The sequence below is a fragment of the Oncorhynchus kisutch genome, linkage group LG1 (assembly GCF_002021735.2).
Source record: "Oncorhynchus kisutch isolate 150728-3 linkage group LG1, Okis_V2, whole genome shotgun sequence".
In the NCBI taxonomy this organism is placed as follows: domain Eukaryota; kingdom Metazoa; phylum Chordata; class Actinopteri; order Salmoniformes; family Salmonidae; genus Oncorhynchus; species Oncorhynchus kisutch.
Genome location: NC_034174.2, coordinates 60,171,588 through 60,187,534, shown reverse-complemented (window position 1 = coordinate 60,187,534; position 15,947 = coordinate 60,171,588). Strand labels below are relative to the sequence as shown.

Genomic DNA, 15,947 nt, shown 5'->3' with positions numbered 1-15,947 from the left:
CCCTCCCTCTCTTCTCCAAACACCGGAAGCTTCTCATCCAAAGTGGGAGCTAAGGAGAGAGAGAGGGAGAAAAAGGGAAAGGCTACTTTCATTTAATAGTGTTGAAGGAATGGCATGTAGGCACATTTCTTCTTTGCATTTTCTTGTCATTATTTGAAATAATGGAATAGGTCCTACGTGTTCACGTTTACGAATTGCGCGTGCAACAGTCGTATCGTCATCGGACGACCACTAGACAAAGCAGTCGTTTATCGTTGCTCTTGTCGGAGTACTTTTTTAGAGGTCTTGTGAAACGCTGGTAGTTTTCGCGTTGACTGCCCTTGGTTTCGGGTCTCGTTTTCTTGTGCGAATGATTTAACGTAGTTGTGGCTGACTTTGCTTGAGTTCTATTATGGAGTTACCGTCCACAGAAAATAAATGTTTCACAGAGAGTAACCTGAACTCGGCGAATAGGCGTAGACGAGGAGTCATGCCGACAATACACACCACTACTATCCTGTTTCTTATTTTCACCAAAGGTAAGAATATAAAGTAGCCACAAGCCCGTCGGGTGTTCTAAATGTATCTGTTAAATGAAAGTGTGCTTATCAGCCGGTACAATGTTCTACTATAGACTACTACATCAATGTAACAAGCAAGCTTTCTTTCCGAAAAATGTTTACAAGAGGACGCTACTGAGGAACCCATCTTGGTTATCAAATAGCCCAAGTTGTAAGTGCCCACTAACAAAGTTGTCTTGGCGTTTTAACTTTTTAACCTTTACTCTACAAAAGGCTAGTATTATAGTTAACGGCTGTAAACTCGTCGTCACCCCCTCCCTAAAAACTCCATGTTACTGAAAACATAGTCAGTGAAAAACGTGTTACTCATTTGTATTTTTTTATTGTCCAGTTGGTTAGTTTTCATACTGTCATGACCCATGTAATATCCCCTTCAGCCTGGGTCTTTAAATTGACAGCGTTGCAGGGCACACAAATAACTGTCTTCCAATGCCACACATGTTAATCCTTCAATTTCCATAATATTTCCATAACAATATGAATTTTACAGTATGTCATTTGAGCTCATAACAGGACCATGGCAAACTGTTTTTGGGCAGAATAATGATCTGTATTGGTTGTATGCAACGTTCATGTTGGCATGGCCTGGCTTTAGAAGGTTCCCTTTTGCTCAGCTTGATTCAACAGGCTCTTTCATAGAATATGGCCAGACCTGGGCTGAAGAGAGTGGGGGAAGTGACTGGCTTACACGGAGTGTGCAAAACATTAAAAACACCTAACTAATATTGAGTTGCATACCCCTTTGCCCTCAGAACAGGCTCAATTCATTGGGGCATGGACTCAAGGTGTTGAAAGCGTTCCACAGGGATGCTGGCCCATGATGACTCCAATGCTTCCCACTGTTGTATCAAGTTGGCTGGAGGACCTTTGGATGGTGGATCATTCTTGATACACACAGGAAAATGTTGTGTGGAAAACCCCAGCAGCATTGCAGTTCTTGAGACAAACCGGTGCACCTACTACCATGCCCCGTTCAAAGGCACTTTTGTCTTGCCCTTTCACCCTCTTAATGGCACGAATACACAATCTGCCGTCTTCATCGACCTGGCCAAGGCTTTCGACTCTGTCCATCACCATATTCTTATCGGCAGACTCGGTTTTTCTAATGACTGCCTTGCCTGGTTCACCAACTACTTTGCAGACAGAGTTCAGTGTGTCAAATCAGAGGGCATGTTGTCCGGTCCTCTGGCAGTCTCTATGGGGGTACCACAGGGTTCAATTCTCGGGCCGACTCTTTTCTCTGTATATATCAATGATGTTGCTCTTGCTGCGGGCGATTCCCTGATCCACCTCTACGCAGACGACACCATTCTGTATACTTCTGGCCCTTCCTTGGACACTGTGCTATCTAACCTCCAAATGAGCTTCAATGCCATACAACACTCCTTCCATGGCCTCCAACTGCTCTTGAACGCTAGTAAAACCAAATGCATGCTTTTCGAACCGTTCGCAGCCTGCACCCACACGCCCAACTAGCATCACCACCCTGGATGGTTCCGACCTAGAATATGTGGACATCTATAAGTACCTAGGTGTCTGGCTAGACTGTCAACTCTCCTTCTCCTCGCCAGGTCGCAGTTGCAAATGAGAACTTGTTCTCAACTAGCCTACCTGGTTAAATAAAGGTTAAATAAATAAATAAAATGTCTCAAGGCTTAAAAGTCCTCCTTTAACTTGTCTCCTTCCCTTCATCTACACGGATTGGAGGGGATTTAACAAGTGACATCAATAAGGGATCATAGCTTTCACCTGGATTCACCTGGTCAGTCTGTCATGGAGAGCAGGTGTAATTAATGCTCCAACTTTTCCCAATCATCTTGGAGCTCCATTTCTAATTGGGTAGCACATGCTGATGATTAGAGCTTGTCAGGAATGACATGTTCATAGAGATTCTATAACTCAATTGTAGGATCCCTATGCATGCGTTGATAAGGCACACACTGTAGTACAGCATGCAGAAGGGTAATTTATCTACGCTGCAGGCTAAAGCCACTTGTAAAGGTTTAAGGTACTCTTGTGCAAAGTAGTGGTATGGCTCAAGCTCAATGCTTTTGCTTTGGTCCTTCCCCAATGTATAACTACTGTATATATTTTTTTCTCTTGTAGGTAAGTGGGAGTGTAGAGAAACAGTCAGAGAATGGATTTGTATCTTTTTGGAGACATGGAGGAAAGTGTGTTGGGGGGTTTGTCGTTGGCCTCAGGGTCTCTGGAGGAAATGGCACCACATTTGCATGGAAACCCAAGAGATAAAAGCAGCCTGATGAGACTTCACAGGTAGTTGAGGGGCTTGCTTGATCTTTAGAACTCAAGGGGGACTATCTCCTTCCATTGTTATGGAAATCAGGATTGGTCTGTGAAAAATACTTTAGAAGCATTCACTGTAATTGCAAAGACAGAGGTAGTATCATTTCACTTGATAAGTCCCTTTGCTCTGAATTGGGCTCACAATCATTTCTTGTTTATTCTAAACTAAGACGACTGAGAAGTATGATACGCTGTAGTAGGATTTTGATACTATAATTAAGTGGAAAAAGCCCCCAGTCTTATTGGACTGTTTTAAATGCAAGGCTCCATGTATTGTTTGAAATATCAACAGTTTGCCTTCTGGGGCTTCAGAGGGGAAATAAAAATGTCTTCAGATAATTTTACATCAAAACCATATTGTGAGCCCTTTTCCCCTAACAAGATGGCCCTGTGTCTTGATTAAGACCTACAGTGTATAATGTGAAACATCCTTTGCCTTGAAGTCCTGGAATATGGACTGCGTCCAAGGAGGTTTCAGTTAGAGGAATAGTTCACGTTGATTGCAAATGTAACTTGTCTTATAGATATTTAGAGAGTGGTCTATGTACCTGGAGAGCCAGGGATCTAATATTGGTTTGTTTACCTTGCTATACAGCCAGTGTTAGGCTACTTGACGGTAGTATAGATAATTTTCTTGGTAATATTACCCTTAATGTGAGGTACATTTGTAAGTTGAGTGAACTTTCTCTTAAACCAACAGCGCCCACACAGGACATAGGTGATGCTACAGCAAGCTATATCACACAGGGCTTGGGCTATACTGCAGCAGGCTATATCACACAGGAAGTAGGCGACGCTAAAGCAGGCTGTATCACACAGGAAGTAGGCGACGCTAAAGCAGGCTATATCACACAGGAAGTAGGCGACGCTAGATCAGGCTATATCACACAGGAAGTAGGCGACGCTAAAGCAGGCTGTATCACACAGGAAGTAGGCGACGCTAAAGCAGGCTGTATCACACAGGAAGTAGGCGACGCTAAAGCAGGCTGTATCACACAGGAAGTAGGCGACGCTAAAGCAGGCTGTATCACACAGGAAGTAGGTGACGCTAAAGCAGGCTGTATCACACAGGAAGTAGGCGACGCTAAAGCAGGCTGTATCACACAGGAAGTAGGCGACGCTAAAGCAGGCTGTATCACACAGGACATTGGCGATGCTACAGTTGAAGTCAGAAGTTTACATACACCTGAGCCAAATACATTTAAACTCAGTTTTTCACAATTGCTGACATTTAATCCTAGTAAAAATTCCATGTTTTAGATCAGTTAGGATCACCACTTTATTTTAAGAATGTGAAACGTCAGAATAATAGAAGAGGGAATGATTTATTTCAGCTTTTATTGCTCGCACACACTTTTTCAGTTCTGCCCACAAGGTTTCTATGGGAGTGAGATCATGGCTTTGTGATGGCCACTCCAATACCTTGACGTTGTTGTCCTTAGGCCATTTTGTCACAACTTTGGAAGTATGCTTGGGGTCATTGTCCATTTGGAGGACCCTTTTGCGACCAAGCATTAACTTCCTGACTGATGTCTTGAGACGTTGCTTCAATATATCCACATAATTTTCCTTTTCTCATGATGCCATCTATTTTGGGAAGTGCACCAGTCCCTCCTGCAGCAAAGCACCTCCACAACATGATGCTGCCACCCCAGTGCTTCACTGTTGGGATGGTGTTCTTTGGCTTGCAAGCATCCTACTTTTTCCTCCAAACATAATGATGGTCATTATGGCCAAACGGTTCTATTTTTGTTTCATCAGACCAGAGGACATTTCTCCAAGATGTACGATCTTTGTCCCCATGTGCAGTTGCAAACCGTAGTCTGGCTTTTTTATGGTGGTTTTGGATCAGTGGCTACGGCTTCTTCCTTGCTGAGCAGCCTTTCAGGTTATGTTGATATAGGACTTGTTTCACTGTGGATATAGACACTTTTGTACCTGTTTCCTTCAGCATCTTCAAAAGGTCCTTTGCTGTTCTGGGATTGATTTGTACTTTTCACACCCAAGTACGTTCATCTCTAGGAGACAGAAAGCATCTACTTCCTGAGCGGTATGACGTCTGCGTGGTCCCATGGTGTTTATAAAAATTGCTCCCAAGGATGAGCCAGACTTGTGGAGGTTTGCAATTTTTGGCTGATTTCTTTTGATTTTCACATGTCAAGCAAAGAGGCAATGAGTTTGAAGGTAGGCCTTGTCAATTAGCCTGGAATCCACAATTAGTGGATGTATTTCATAATTTGAGTCAATTACCTATCAGAAGCTTATAAAGCCATTCTCTGGAATTTTCCAAGCTATTTAATGGCACAGTCAACTTAGTGTATGTAAACTTCTGACCTCTGGAATTGTAAGTGAAATAATCTGTCTGTAAACAATTGTTTTTTTAAACTAGACAAGTCAGTTAAGAACAAGTTCTTATTTTTAATGACGGCCTAGGAACAGTGGGTTAACTGCCTGTTCAGGGTCAGAACTACAGATTTGTACCTTGTCAGCTCGGGGATTTGAACTTGCAACCTTTCGGTTACTAGTCCAACGCTCTACACTAGGCTACCCTGCAGCCTTGTTGTGCCATGCACAATGTAGATGTCCTAACTGACTTGCCAAAACTATAGTTTGGACTTGTTTCACTGTGGATATAGACACTTTAGTACCTGTTTCCTTCAGCAACAATAAATTTGTGGAGTGGTTGAAAAATTAGTTTTAATGACTCCAACCTAAGTGTATGAAACTTCAGACTTCAACTTTTTATCACACAGGACATAGGCGATGCTGCAGCAGCCTATATCGCAGAGATTAGGAAGTGATTACCAAACAAATACAAAAATAATGATCGTTTCCTTGGTTTACAATAAGCTCAATCATCACCATTTGCAGCATTGGAACAGCATTATTTGCTGAAACATTTAATTAATTCTATAGTATCTTATTTCCAACGTTCATCCAATTTGTGTAGTACTTTCAGAGCTTGTACACATTTGCTGGTTCGATCAAAACCCAGTCCTTATTTTCTATACTGCCATCTGTCCTTGCTATGTGTGTCTTGTTGAAACCAATGGCAACAACTTGTATGAAAGAGAGGGCCACTCCGGTTTGTGACATATGTGATGATGGAGAAGCAGCTGAAATGTCTTGAAACACGTTCTGGATTAGGCGTGATGGCATGTTCTTCCCTCTGGTCTAACTCCCCCGAGATCTCATGGGTCTTTGGGACTGTGCAGTTAAATGTCAGGGGCAACCATCACTGTTTTCTTTTGGCACACCTCTGGCAGCTGCAGTTTCATCAGACAAACAAGTGTTTGTTTATTTCAGCTAAACTTTAAGACCTGGAAAGTACATTTTGAGGAGTTCTTGTTGTTGTGAGGAATAATCTATCTCACCACTGTAGCCCTTTAGTAAGCAAAAGCAAATGGTGTTAGCACTCAGTGGGCAGCCCTGATATAGGGCATTGATGTATAAAGATTTGTTGTACTATAATTAGTGTAAAAATAATACCTGAGCCTCTATACGACATCACACACACATTAAATATGCACAATTCAAATGTCACGGTGGAGATTCACAATTTAGATGAGTAACTTAACTGCTGCACAGTATTTGAAGCAATACAACAGCGACACTGTATTTATTGTCAGAATATCACACGGTTTCAAAATTACATTTTGCAGGGGGGGAATGTAAAGGTAACATCTATAATTCAGTGTTCTGGTATGGCAGATGCTCCTCTTATGCCAAACTCATAGGATGATTGATGCCACTTCATTCGCTTGTTGAGTAATTCTACCCTGGGTAAACCCAGCCAAGGTCGTGCCAAAGCATGTTGTAACCTTGTGATTACTTTCCACAATGCCCTCCATATTTGGCTCCTAACCCAGTGCAGAAAGACGATGCCAGCGGCTGACATAACTGATGTTTGATCTGATAGCCCATAATGAGCTACTAAAATGACTGCCTGGCAGATGTTTGAAATGAATGCCTGTGTAAACCATGCCACCCGTCGTGAGATTGCTCGCCGGCAGAGAAATAGCAGGGCCTTGGCAAGGAGGAAGAGATTCTGCTCATAAGATGTCAAGTTGTCTGATATGGAGTGTCAGCCAGGAATGGCCTGAACAAAATGGTGGAAAACATGCCTGTTTTGAATTGTTGAATGATGAACTGTTAAACAACAACCAGCTCAGAAATATTTGGTTTCCAGACTCATGGTTTTAAATAATTCAAAGCATTTGGTTAAACACTATTGTTTTTCCTGCTAAATGGGGCATTCGTTAGAACCAATTTAGGAAACTACATCTGTGTGTGAAACTGTTACTCTGGCATACTTGGGTGCTTATTATTTGTAATCTTTTTTCACTCTTTGAAGGAAATAGCTTTGTTGGTTAAAATAATAAGCTATATTGAGCTTTGCACTTGAAGTAGGCTCCTTTTGGATATTTTCAGGAGGATCTGTTTCTGAAAACTGCTCCAATTTCCTTTATATAGTCGGGAAACATTGGGTTGAAAGCAACAGCCGAGTCACTGGTTGCAACAAGGATTAAAACTTGAAGATTGTGTGGAAGATTGTGTGGAAGATGCACAATCTTTGGGATTTGAGTCATCATTTGCAGAGTAACTTTTACCCAATTTGTTGAATGATTCCATTGTCTTTACTTAACTTTGTTTTTCTCTGTTAACAGTCTGTTGGGTGTGAGGTCAACCGTCAACATTTCTTCACTGATTTATCAAAATGTCAACCTTTTTAAATGTGCTTTCTGCCAAAGCTAGGACATGGGCTTGTCTTTTAGCCACATATGAGCCATTGGCACCATATCAGTCAAGGAGCATATAGCCCTGTAACCCTGGCAAACCTCAGTGCTGCTGACTGGGAGAGGACTGTTTCCATGTTGTAAAGTACACCCGGAAAGCTGGGCAGATGTCATTCACAATTCCACAGAGTTTTACAGCTCCACCCCCATTTTTAGAGAGGGGATTTCACTATTAGTCTACACCTTTTTGTATATGAGGCATGTGACAAATTGTTGATTTAATTTATTGAAGACTGATGTATGAATATTTTTCTGACAAATTATTGCTTTTTGATAAGACTTAGCAGATAGAATAAAGAGGGGGGGAAAGCATTCATCAAATGCTTGCACATAAACCCTGAATAACACACTCCCAGAATTGCTTGGGTTTTGTGCGAATGATAAGTAATGAAATAAGAGTAATTGCTCACGCAGTGTATAAAGTATACACAAAGTAGTGGTCTACTGTTTGTTCGTGCCATCCCTTCATGCTCCTCTAAAATGACGATAGCATGTGAAATGGACAGAGCAACCTCAAGATGAAAAGAACCCTGTCTGACAGAGCCAATCACAACTATGCATGGCTCTCGTTGAACATGAGGTAAACCAATGGCTGCTTACAGGCCACAATCATCAAGGGAAACCCACACAGACCGATTCCAGGGCAGAGAGGTCACGAGCAGGGGAGAAGAGCTGATTTTACATTTCGCAACCCAAGAACAAGCTCAGCCAGAGCCGTTTGAAGAACTAGGGACATGAGTGATTGTACCTTTTTTTTTTTTTGTCTCTCTGTGGTAAAACAATATTTATTGCTAGATGTTTTGCCAGATTTTTGCCCATTGTTGCATATGAACCCTTTCCTCAAGGGCTGTCTGGAGAGACTTGTTTTAGGGACAATTTTAGTCTGTTGGCCTGCCTGGAACCAATGTGAAGTTGCCTGGTGACACTACTGAGTGCTCTGCAGAGAGAACAAGTGGTTCTTGTTATAAGATCAGAATTTGTGTAATTAAATTTAAGTCCATATGCTTTTCATTAAGCTCCATCTTTTTCCAGAGCCGAATTTAGAAATCCCACAACATTCCCCAAGCACCAAAGGCTTTTTAGATTTTATGTAATATAAAGAGAAGCGTGTGGAATTTACTGTGGAGGATAGATTGAACTTCAGTGCAACACACATTTCCCGCCAATTTAGTTTGTGAGAAGAAATAATTACTTGGTTAATATGCCAAGACTATCAACATTTGAGGTCTGAAAAACTGCCGGTTTGCATGACTGTGAACGTCCCAAGCCTCGTCTCCTAAACATTTTTCTGACTTTCAACATCCTCTGCTGTTGACCTCCCTTAACGTTTATTGTATTTTGTCCCTCCTTATGTGCTGTTTTGGGTATTGTTTGTTTGTCGGGGGCCCCACACTTTCTGTGGTACGCATCAGTTGCTTGCACTTCTCCCAGCATGAGGTCAACACTGCCAACTGGCAGAAAGAGAAAGAACTGTTATGAGCTGAACATAACAGTGGAAGGGAGGACCAGGAGCAGGTGACCCAACTGTGATTTGTGACTAGATTTAGAATGCAATGCAATTACCCCCCCCCCCCCCCCCCCCGGGACAGCTAATTGTATTGCATTCTAAATCTCACAGCGAAAACACATACTCTGTAAAGACTTCCATGTCTGAGCTGCCTGCGGCAGATGCCATACCAGAGGGGAGGGGGGGGGCATAGTTGAGATGGGTTGTAACCTGGTTTTGGTGCTTCAATTGTTATTTCCGCCTCTGAAAACCGAGAGTAGGCTACTTTATCACCTTCAAACCAGTTCTGCAAACAGTAAAATGAAAGCCCTAAGGCTCACATGTGAAAAGTGGCTGGACCCCTGACTCTTCCAGGGCCGTAAACTTGGCCCGGGACTCTAACGATGGAGGTACACAGGAAAGGTTTTCTTTTCTTCTCCATGAGCATGTCAAATTAGGCATAAGTAAAGTCTTTGATTTCTGGATCAGATAGAAAATGTGTCTTACAAAATGTAAGACTTTTTTTCCCTTGTAGATGTTATCAGAAATGCCTCAACTAATATCAACACACAAATTGTTTACGTTCTAAAGTTTTGAGAAATATTGCCTTGTGCCTCTTCATTCCGTAACCAAAAACGGACATATCTTTAAGATATTTTAATGTCTCTCCCTCATGAGGGTGGATAATGAAAGTTCACAGAAGTAACGGTAGACCTACCAATTTAGTTATCGTGATTTTACTGATGTCAGTTTTATTTGAATTATTAAGTGAATAAAACTCGTAATTGCATTACCAAATTGGTAACTGAATTACCAATAAAATCAGTAATGGAATTACTGCAACTGAATTGGCTACAATGGGAAATCATAATAGTCACAAATCATAGTTGGGTCACCTGCTACTGTCCTCCCTTCCACTGTCATACTGTTCTGTTCAGCTCAAGTTTTCTTTCTGTTGTCTAGTGGTGAAACCTCTCTCACATACACTGTCCAGTTAATGTTACCTCTCCCAGCTCTTACTGACACTACTGATGCGTCCCCTGTAACCAGCATCCTAACATCCTAACGCACTGACCGACATCGAACATCCACGGATGTTGAAAAGTAGTTTTTAAAATTTGATCAGTCCACCCTGGCCTTGATGTTTAACATCCACAGAAGGACCAGACTGAACATATCATAGATGTATGTTTTGATGGCACAGTACAGTTAGTAGAGCACAGTGGAGTATAACTACACATTTCAGGACCCAATGAATAGCCCGCTTTTACACTAGACAATTCATGGGTTTATGCTACAGTCCGCCCACAGACTAGTCGCTGCTCAACTCCATCGTAAATTGTTGAGTTTAGCCGGCTAAATATAGTACAGCACAGAAATGTATTATAGTACAGTAGAGAACAGTATGTTGTACTGAACTATACTCTAATGTAGTCTACTATACTGTATTCTACTGCAGTCCACTGTGCTGCGTGCGCTGTGATGTCCAAACTTGTGAAACATGAGGAGTAAGGGAAAGGGGGATACCTAGTCAGATCTACAACTGAAGGCCTTGAACCGAAATGTGGCTTCTGCACTTAACCCAACCCCTCTGAATCAGAGAGTTGCAGGGGGCTATCAATCGACAACCACGTCATCGGCGCCCGGTGAACAGTGGGTTAACTGCCTTGCTCAGAGGCAGAACGACAGATTTTTGCCTAGTCAGCTCTGGGATTCGATCCAGTATCCTTTCTGTTACAGGACCAATGCTCCTACCCGCCAGAATACTGACATTCATATCCATAATTATGCTTTTCTGTGTAGTACAGATCAGTCGAATTCCATTACCAGGTGTAAATCCACTTCACTTACTGTAGTTCAATAACCAAAATAGATTTTTTTCAAACTCAAGGTGCTATGTCATAGCTGACACCCCATTCTTTCTGCGGACATCTTTACATTTTTATTCAGAGCAGATATTTAAGACTTTAACCGGGAAACGTAGTCGCATAAAAACCTGAGGGAGATTTTACTGTAATTCTGTTTAAAAAAGTTAGCATCTGTACAGTTCTTACACTAAATTAGTTATTAAAAATTCAATAGAAATTGTTAGTATTGACTTTTGCGTATTGTTTGTTTAACTTAGGTGAAGCTTAGGTTGTTTAATTTGTTTGATTTGTTTTGTTACAACTCAAATTCATTAGTCTTTGCTGTAGTATTTGTCTTAGTGATGTAATTAAATACTTTCACATTCATAATCTCCACCAAGAAAATGACCATGTATGGCCATAGCACGCTCCCACTTATCTCTGCACCCACCTCCCTCCAGCTGTTTTGTACCTTGTATGTGCAGGGAAGGGGCAGGGGATTCTCATATAAATGTTTTGGCCACAGATGTGTATCCATCTCACAGCTGGGCCCCTGCATTAAATGAAGGGAACGGTTCACCAATAATTTAAAGTCTCAACGGCCTCCGATAAAATCTCATGCCATGTCTCTGTGATGACAGGACAGAAAAGACAGCTGAAATGCAAACTCAAAGAACTGTTCCATCCTAGGTCTGGGCGCTATATTGAATTAATTCCAGTTAATGTTTTTGTGCGATATGCCAAATGCCTGTATCGCAAGAATCAAGTTATTTTGTATTTTTTGTTTTTATGAGCATTTATGTTCGCTTGTTCTCATGTTGTCTTTTTGTTCTCGTCTCCTTCACGGGAAGGCAGGCGACGAGCTTATTTTGGGCAAGAGTGAAACCTCTCGCTTCGCCTTTTCCTGACTATTTACACACACACACACCAAGCCCCTCCCCCTGCCACACCAACAAAGTTGAGAGATCAATTCTTCCTCTGGCGAGGTTTGGTCCAACAGAATCTGTCAAATGGACACAGAAAAGCTTAGACACTATTTTTTTTTACTGTAATAAAGAAGTTAACCTTTCTAACAATACCATTTATGTTTCAACGACTCAAATTGCGTGCAGAGCAGACACTACTAAAACAGGCGTGTCAATGAACATTCATTCTGGAAAATTAATGCTTAGTTTAGCATTTTAGCTAAAGACTGTTATACTAGCTGTGTAGTCTTTAATTTTTTTAAATATAAATGTGAAATAAGTTTTCAAACAATTAATTTAATTAATTGGCAACTTGTTTTCATTCTGAGAAATAAGGAAAACTACTCGATTTCAACATCTGAACAGTGGACAGGCTAGCAAGCTGTCAAAACAGTTGGGAGACAGACTGGTGTGTTCATAATTCAACTGTTCTGCCTTGTTACCTAGCAAATAGAATCACGCCGGGAATTCATTTGATTATTGCTGACTGTTTTTTTAATGCGGTGTATTTTACCTTTTTTTAATTGTACAACAACACTTATTTAGTGTATATATTTTTTTAATATTCTCTACCATTCAAAAGTTTAGGTTCACTTAGAAATATCCTTGTTTTTGAAAGAAAAGCATTTTTTTGGTCCATTTTAAAATAACAAATTGATCAGAAATAAATACAGTGTAGACATTGTTAATGTTGTAAATGACTGTTGTTGCTGGAAATGCCAGATTTTTAAAATGGAATATCTACAAGGGACCCCAAACGTTTGAACTGTAGTGTATATTTCGTGAATCGCCCATAAGTTCGAGATACGATTTTTAGGCCATGTCACCCAGCCCTGTTCCATCCTATTGCCGGGCACTTCTTTGCTGCACTCCTCCTTTTGAGTGGAACATTGTTATTATTGTCAATTTATCCTGGAAACACGTTTAGTGGTTATGATTAAATTGACCGCTATGCCTACTTCATCCTAATCTCACTTGATTTCTTTTACCCTAACACAGCAATGTCTGATAAATCCCTCAAGCAACATCCTACTCATTGTCTTACATCAGATCAGTTCAGGCGGAATCAACATTTATCTCGCAAATGGTAACGGGATAGAACAAAAGTAGTCCGGGCTGCCATAACGTTTGAAAATATTACCTACGTGACATTGTCTGCGAGACTCAATTTCTTCATCAAAACTGTCTCAATTAATCTAAGCTTAAACAAATGTCAATGTTTTTTGTGAAGTCTTACTTGCCCCATTTTTACATCTAGCTAAGGATTATTGCGCTTCAATGAGCAGTATTTCTGTAGTTTTGACTATACGCACGAAAGCTAGAATACATTTTCCCAACATTAACTTTCTAACGTTAGCTGAACCAGTCACTGAAATCATCTTTGACTGAAACGGTGCTGCTAACTTAGTGCTGCACACAATGTTGAGTCTTCCAGCAAGTTACTGCACTGCTAACTAATGCTTACATTATTATAGGTTTTCATGAAGCAGCTGTTCTTCTGCCACGAGTCATTGCAGTAGCTTCCCGAGTCAGCTGCTGTGCTCAGCTGACCCAACGATACGATTGCGGGGAAAGATGCTGATCCTACAGACTGATTTCTCAGTTCTTCATAATTGTGGGGCTGCATGTCTACAACTTCAGGATAATTTAAATAGGCTAATCCAAGTAAGCTAGCTATACAGCTGATCAAGTCACTGCACTGGCAACCAACGTCCTTGCACAGCCTGTTTGCAGGAGATAGCCACCGGATATTTTTTTATTTTTTTGCAAACTATTAAATCACTGTCACAACATTTTGTAGTAATTTTGCTAGTTATTCTTCCTATTTCATGGAAAGTCATGCAAGAGCGCAGTGATTAGTAACTGTTTTAAATTGTTTGAATGGTGGATGTTCAATTTCGAATGACAACACTTCCTACAAGAGAGACCGGTTGAAGAACGCGCGTCGCAGAGGAGTGAAGCAATCTGACGTGAGACATTGACTGTGTGCCACTGACTGACCAAGATTCTGCAGGGCCAATTTTTTTTAATATATTTTTTTATTTTAACCTTTATTTTACTAGGCGAGTCAGTTAAGAACAAATTCTTATTTTCAATGACGGCCTAGGAACAGTGGGTTAACTGCCTGTTCAGGGGCAGAACGACAGATTTTGTACCTTGTCAGCTCGGGGATTTGAACTTGCATCCTTTCGGTTACTAGTCCAATGCTCTAATCACTAGGCTACCCTGCCGCCCAGCAGCCTAATCACTGGCATCCTGCACCTCTGCATCGTAGCCCCTATCAGAGAGGATTTCTCGCCAGCTCACTCCAGGTCTCCCCTTTTGCCTGTTGTCTGTCAATCTGGACTGTGTTATTAAATGGAGGGTGACTTACTCCTACTGCACTGTCCCAATGGACCGCAGTCCCCCACTGGTTAATCTTAGTATCTGTAGGCATTTCAGAGCAGGCACCTGTTTAGCCATGTCCAGCCTGACACTGTGTCCCTAGACTTGGGAGCAGCTGCACAAACACCTTCCTTCTCTGCCTGGGCCCTCCGCTTTGCCTTGTGACCCACCCCAGGCCCAACGGCCTTGCCTGACTATTAGGCTGTTCTGGACTATTAGGTTACCCCAGGGAAATCAGCAGCTGAAAGTAATAAGTGCTCTATGTTGCCTTCTCGCCCTCAACAGCCACGTAGCTCGATGACTTACTTGGTTTTTTGCATGCTCCTATGGCATAATCTCAAGTGGAGATTGGACAATTGGAGATTCAGTTTCCACTGTTGTATATTTGCATAACGATGCTCCTCAGCCTTGCGAACTGCGGGTATGGTGAACTGAACCGTGGGTATGGTGAAGCATACCTTAGTAATAATTGTGGCAAGCTCAAATTTCTGTAAAAGGCTGTTGTCATTTATGGACCCCCCCCCCTCTACTCAGTATCTGGTGGGTTAAACCACTCTGGTCATATTTCACAGGGTGGTTTTGTTTTAACCATGGCTCAATTTAATGCTTGGCTCCTTTTTAGTGGACAGATGGTCCAAATCAACTCTCCACCATTGTTAAATATGGGTCTGCTTACATCATGGAGTCATCCTTACCCCTGATATATAGCATCGAAATTGGTCTGTTTGAAGTTACATTGTGGGCTTCCTCTGTAAGGTAACATTCTCATTTTTACTCTGCAGTTTGCTATTGTGGTCTCTCCCAACAGTTTTCACATTCCACGCGCATTCTGTGTCTTGTGAATTAAACCTAAAATGTTTCTGTGCCAATCTTTCCTGCCTACTGTCAGTAGTGCTTGGTGGGAGGTCCCTGCATCTGCAACCAAGCCCTGTAGGTATCTCAAAATGGAACTGGTCACAGACCCAGTATCTTTACTCCGGAGGGTCATTGACCGCTGTGCATCAAAGCCCTCCTTTGTGAGAGAGCGGGAGAAACCACAGGAGCTTTTTGGCACTAACAGAGCCAAGTTGAGCTTTGAGACTAATATGATACCACTATACGAGCTGGAAGAGAAAGACCAGTGCCCTAAAGCTCCTGGTGCATTATTTATACTGAAAGGACTTATCGATTGACACCAACTTATTTGCTTCCCTATTTGGTGCACGATTTGCATCTTCAGGTTCACATGAATGTTTATTTAGCTCAATCTTGGGAGGTAGGTTGGGTTTGATCAGATCCCAGATGTGATGTAATGTGCAGCGTTTTATGCAGCAGCAGGTTCCATTTGTGGTTCATGTTTCAGCCAATCGGGTTTGCTTACATTCGGTTAGTATAGTTCCACTGCTTCAGTATCCATGAATGCCACCTTTGTCACTTCGAACTCTAAATTCCTGCCCTGGGATCAAGGAAGAGGTTTAGGAATGCTCCAGTGCCAGGCATTTCTGTGGAGGCTAGGGTCCTCACCTAGACACTGATTTTGTAGACACTTTAAATGTGCAAGACTATTGCCATTCCTGATATCTCCGAGAATCTCATAATTTAGAAAATCTATTGAAAATAAAGCC

The 15,947-nt window shown here is 41.7% G+C and overlaps 1 protein-coding gene across 1 annotated transcript in view; it reads left to right on the top strand.

The window, feature by feature from the left end:
- Positions 1 to 16: 16 nt before the first annotated feature.
- Positions 17 to 15,947, top strand: part of LOC109890137 (inactive tyrosine-protein kinase 7) — a 38,145-nt gene continuing 22,214 nt past the window's right edge. Inside the window, exon 1 of the mRNA XM_020482098.2 lies at positions 17 to 518. Within this exon, the coding sequence (XP_020337687.1) occupies positions 392 to 518 (127 nt within the window). The 5' untranslated portion in view covers positions 17 to 391. The remainder of the gene's footprint in view (positions 519 to 15,947) is intronic.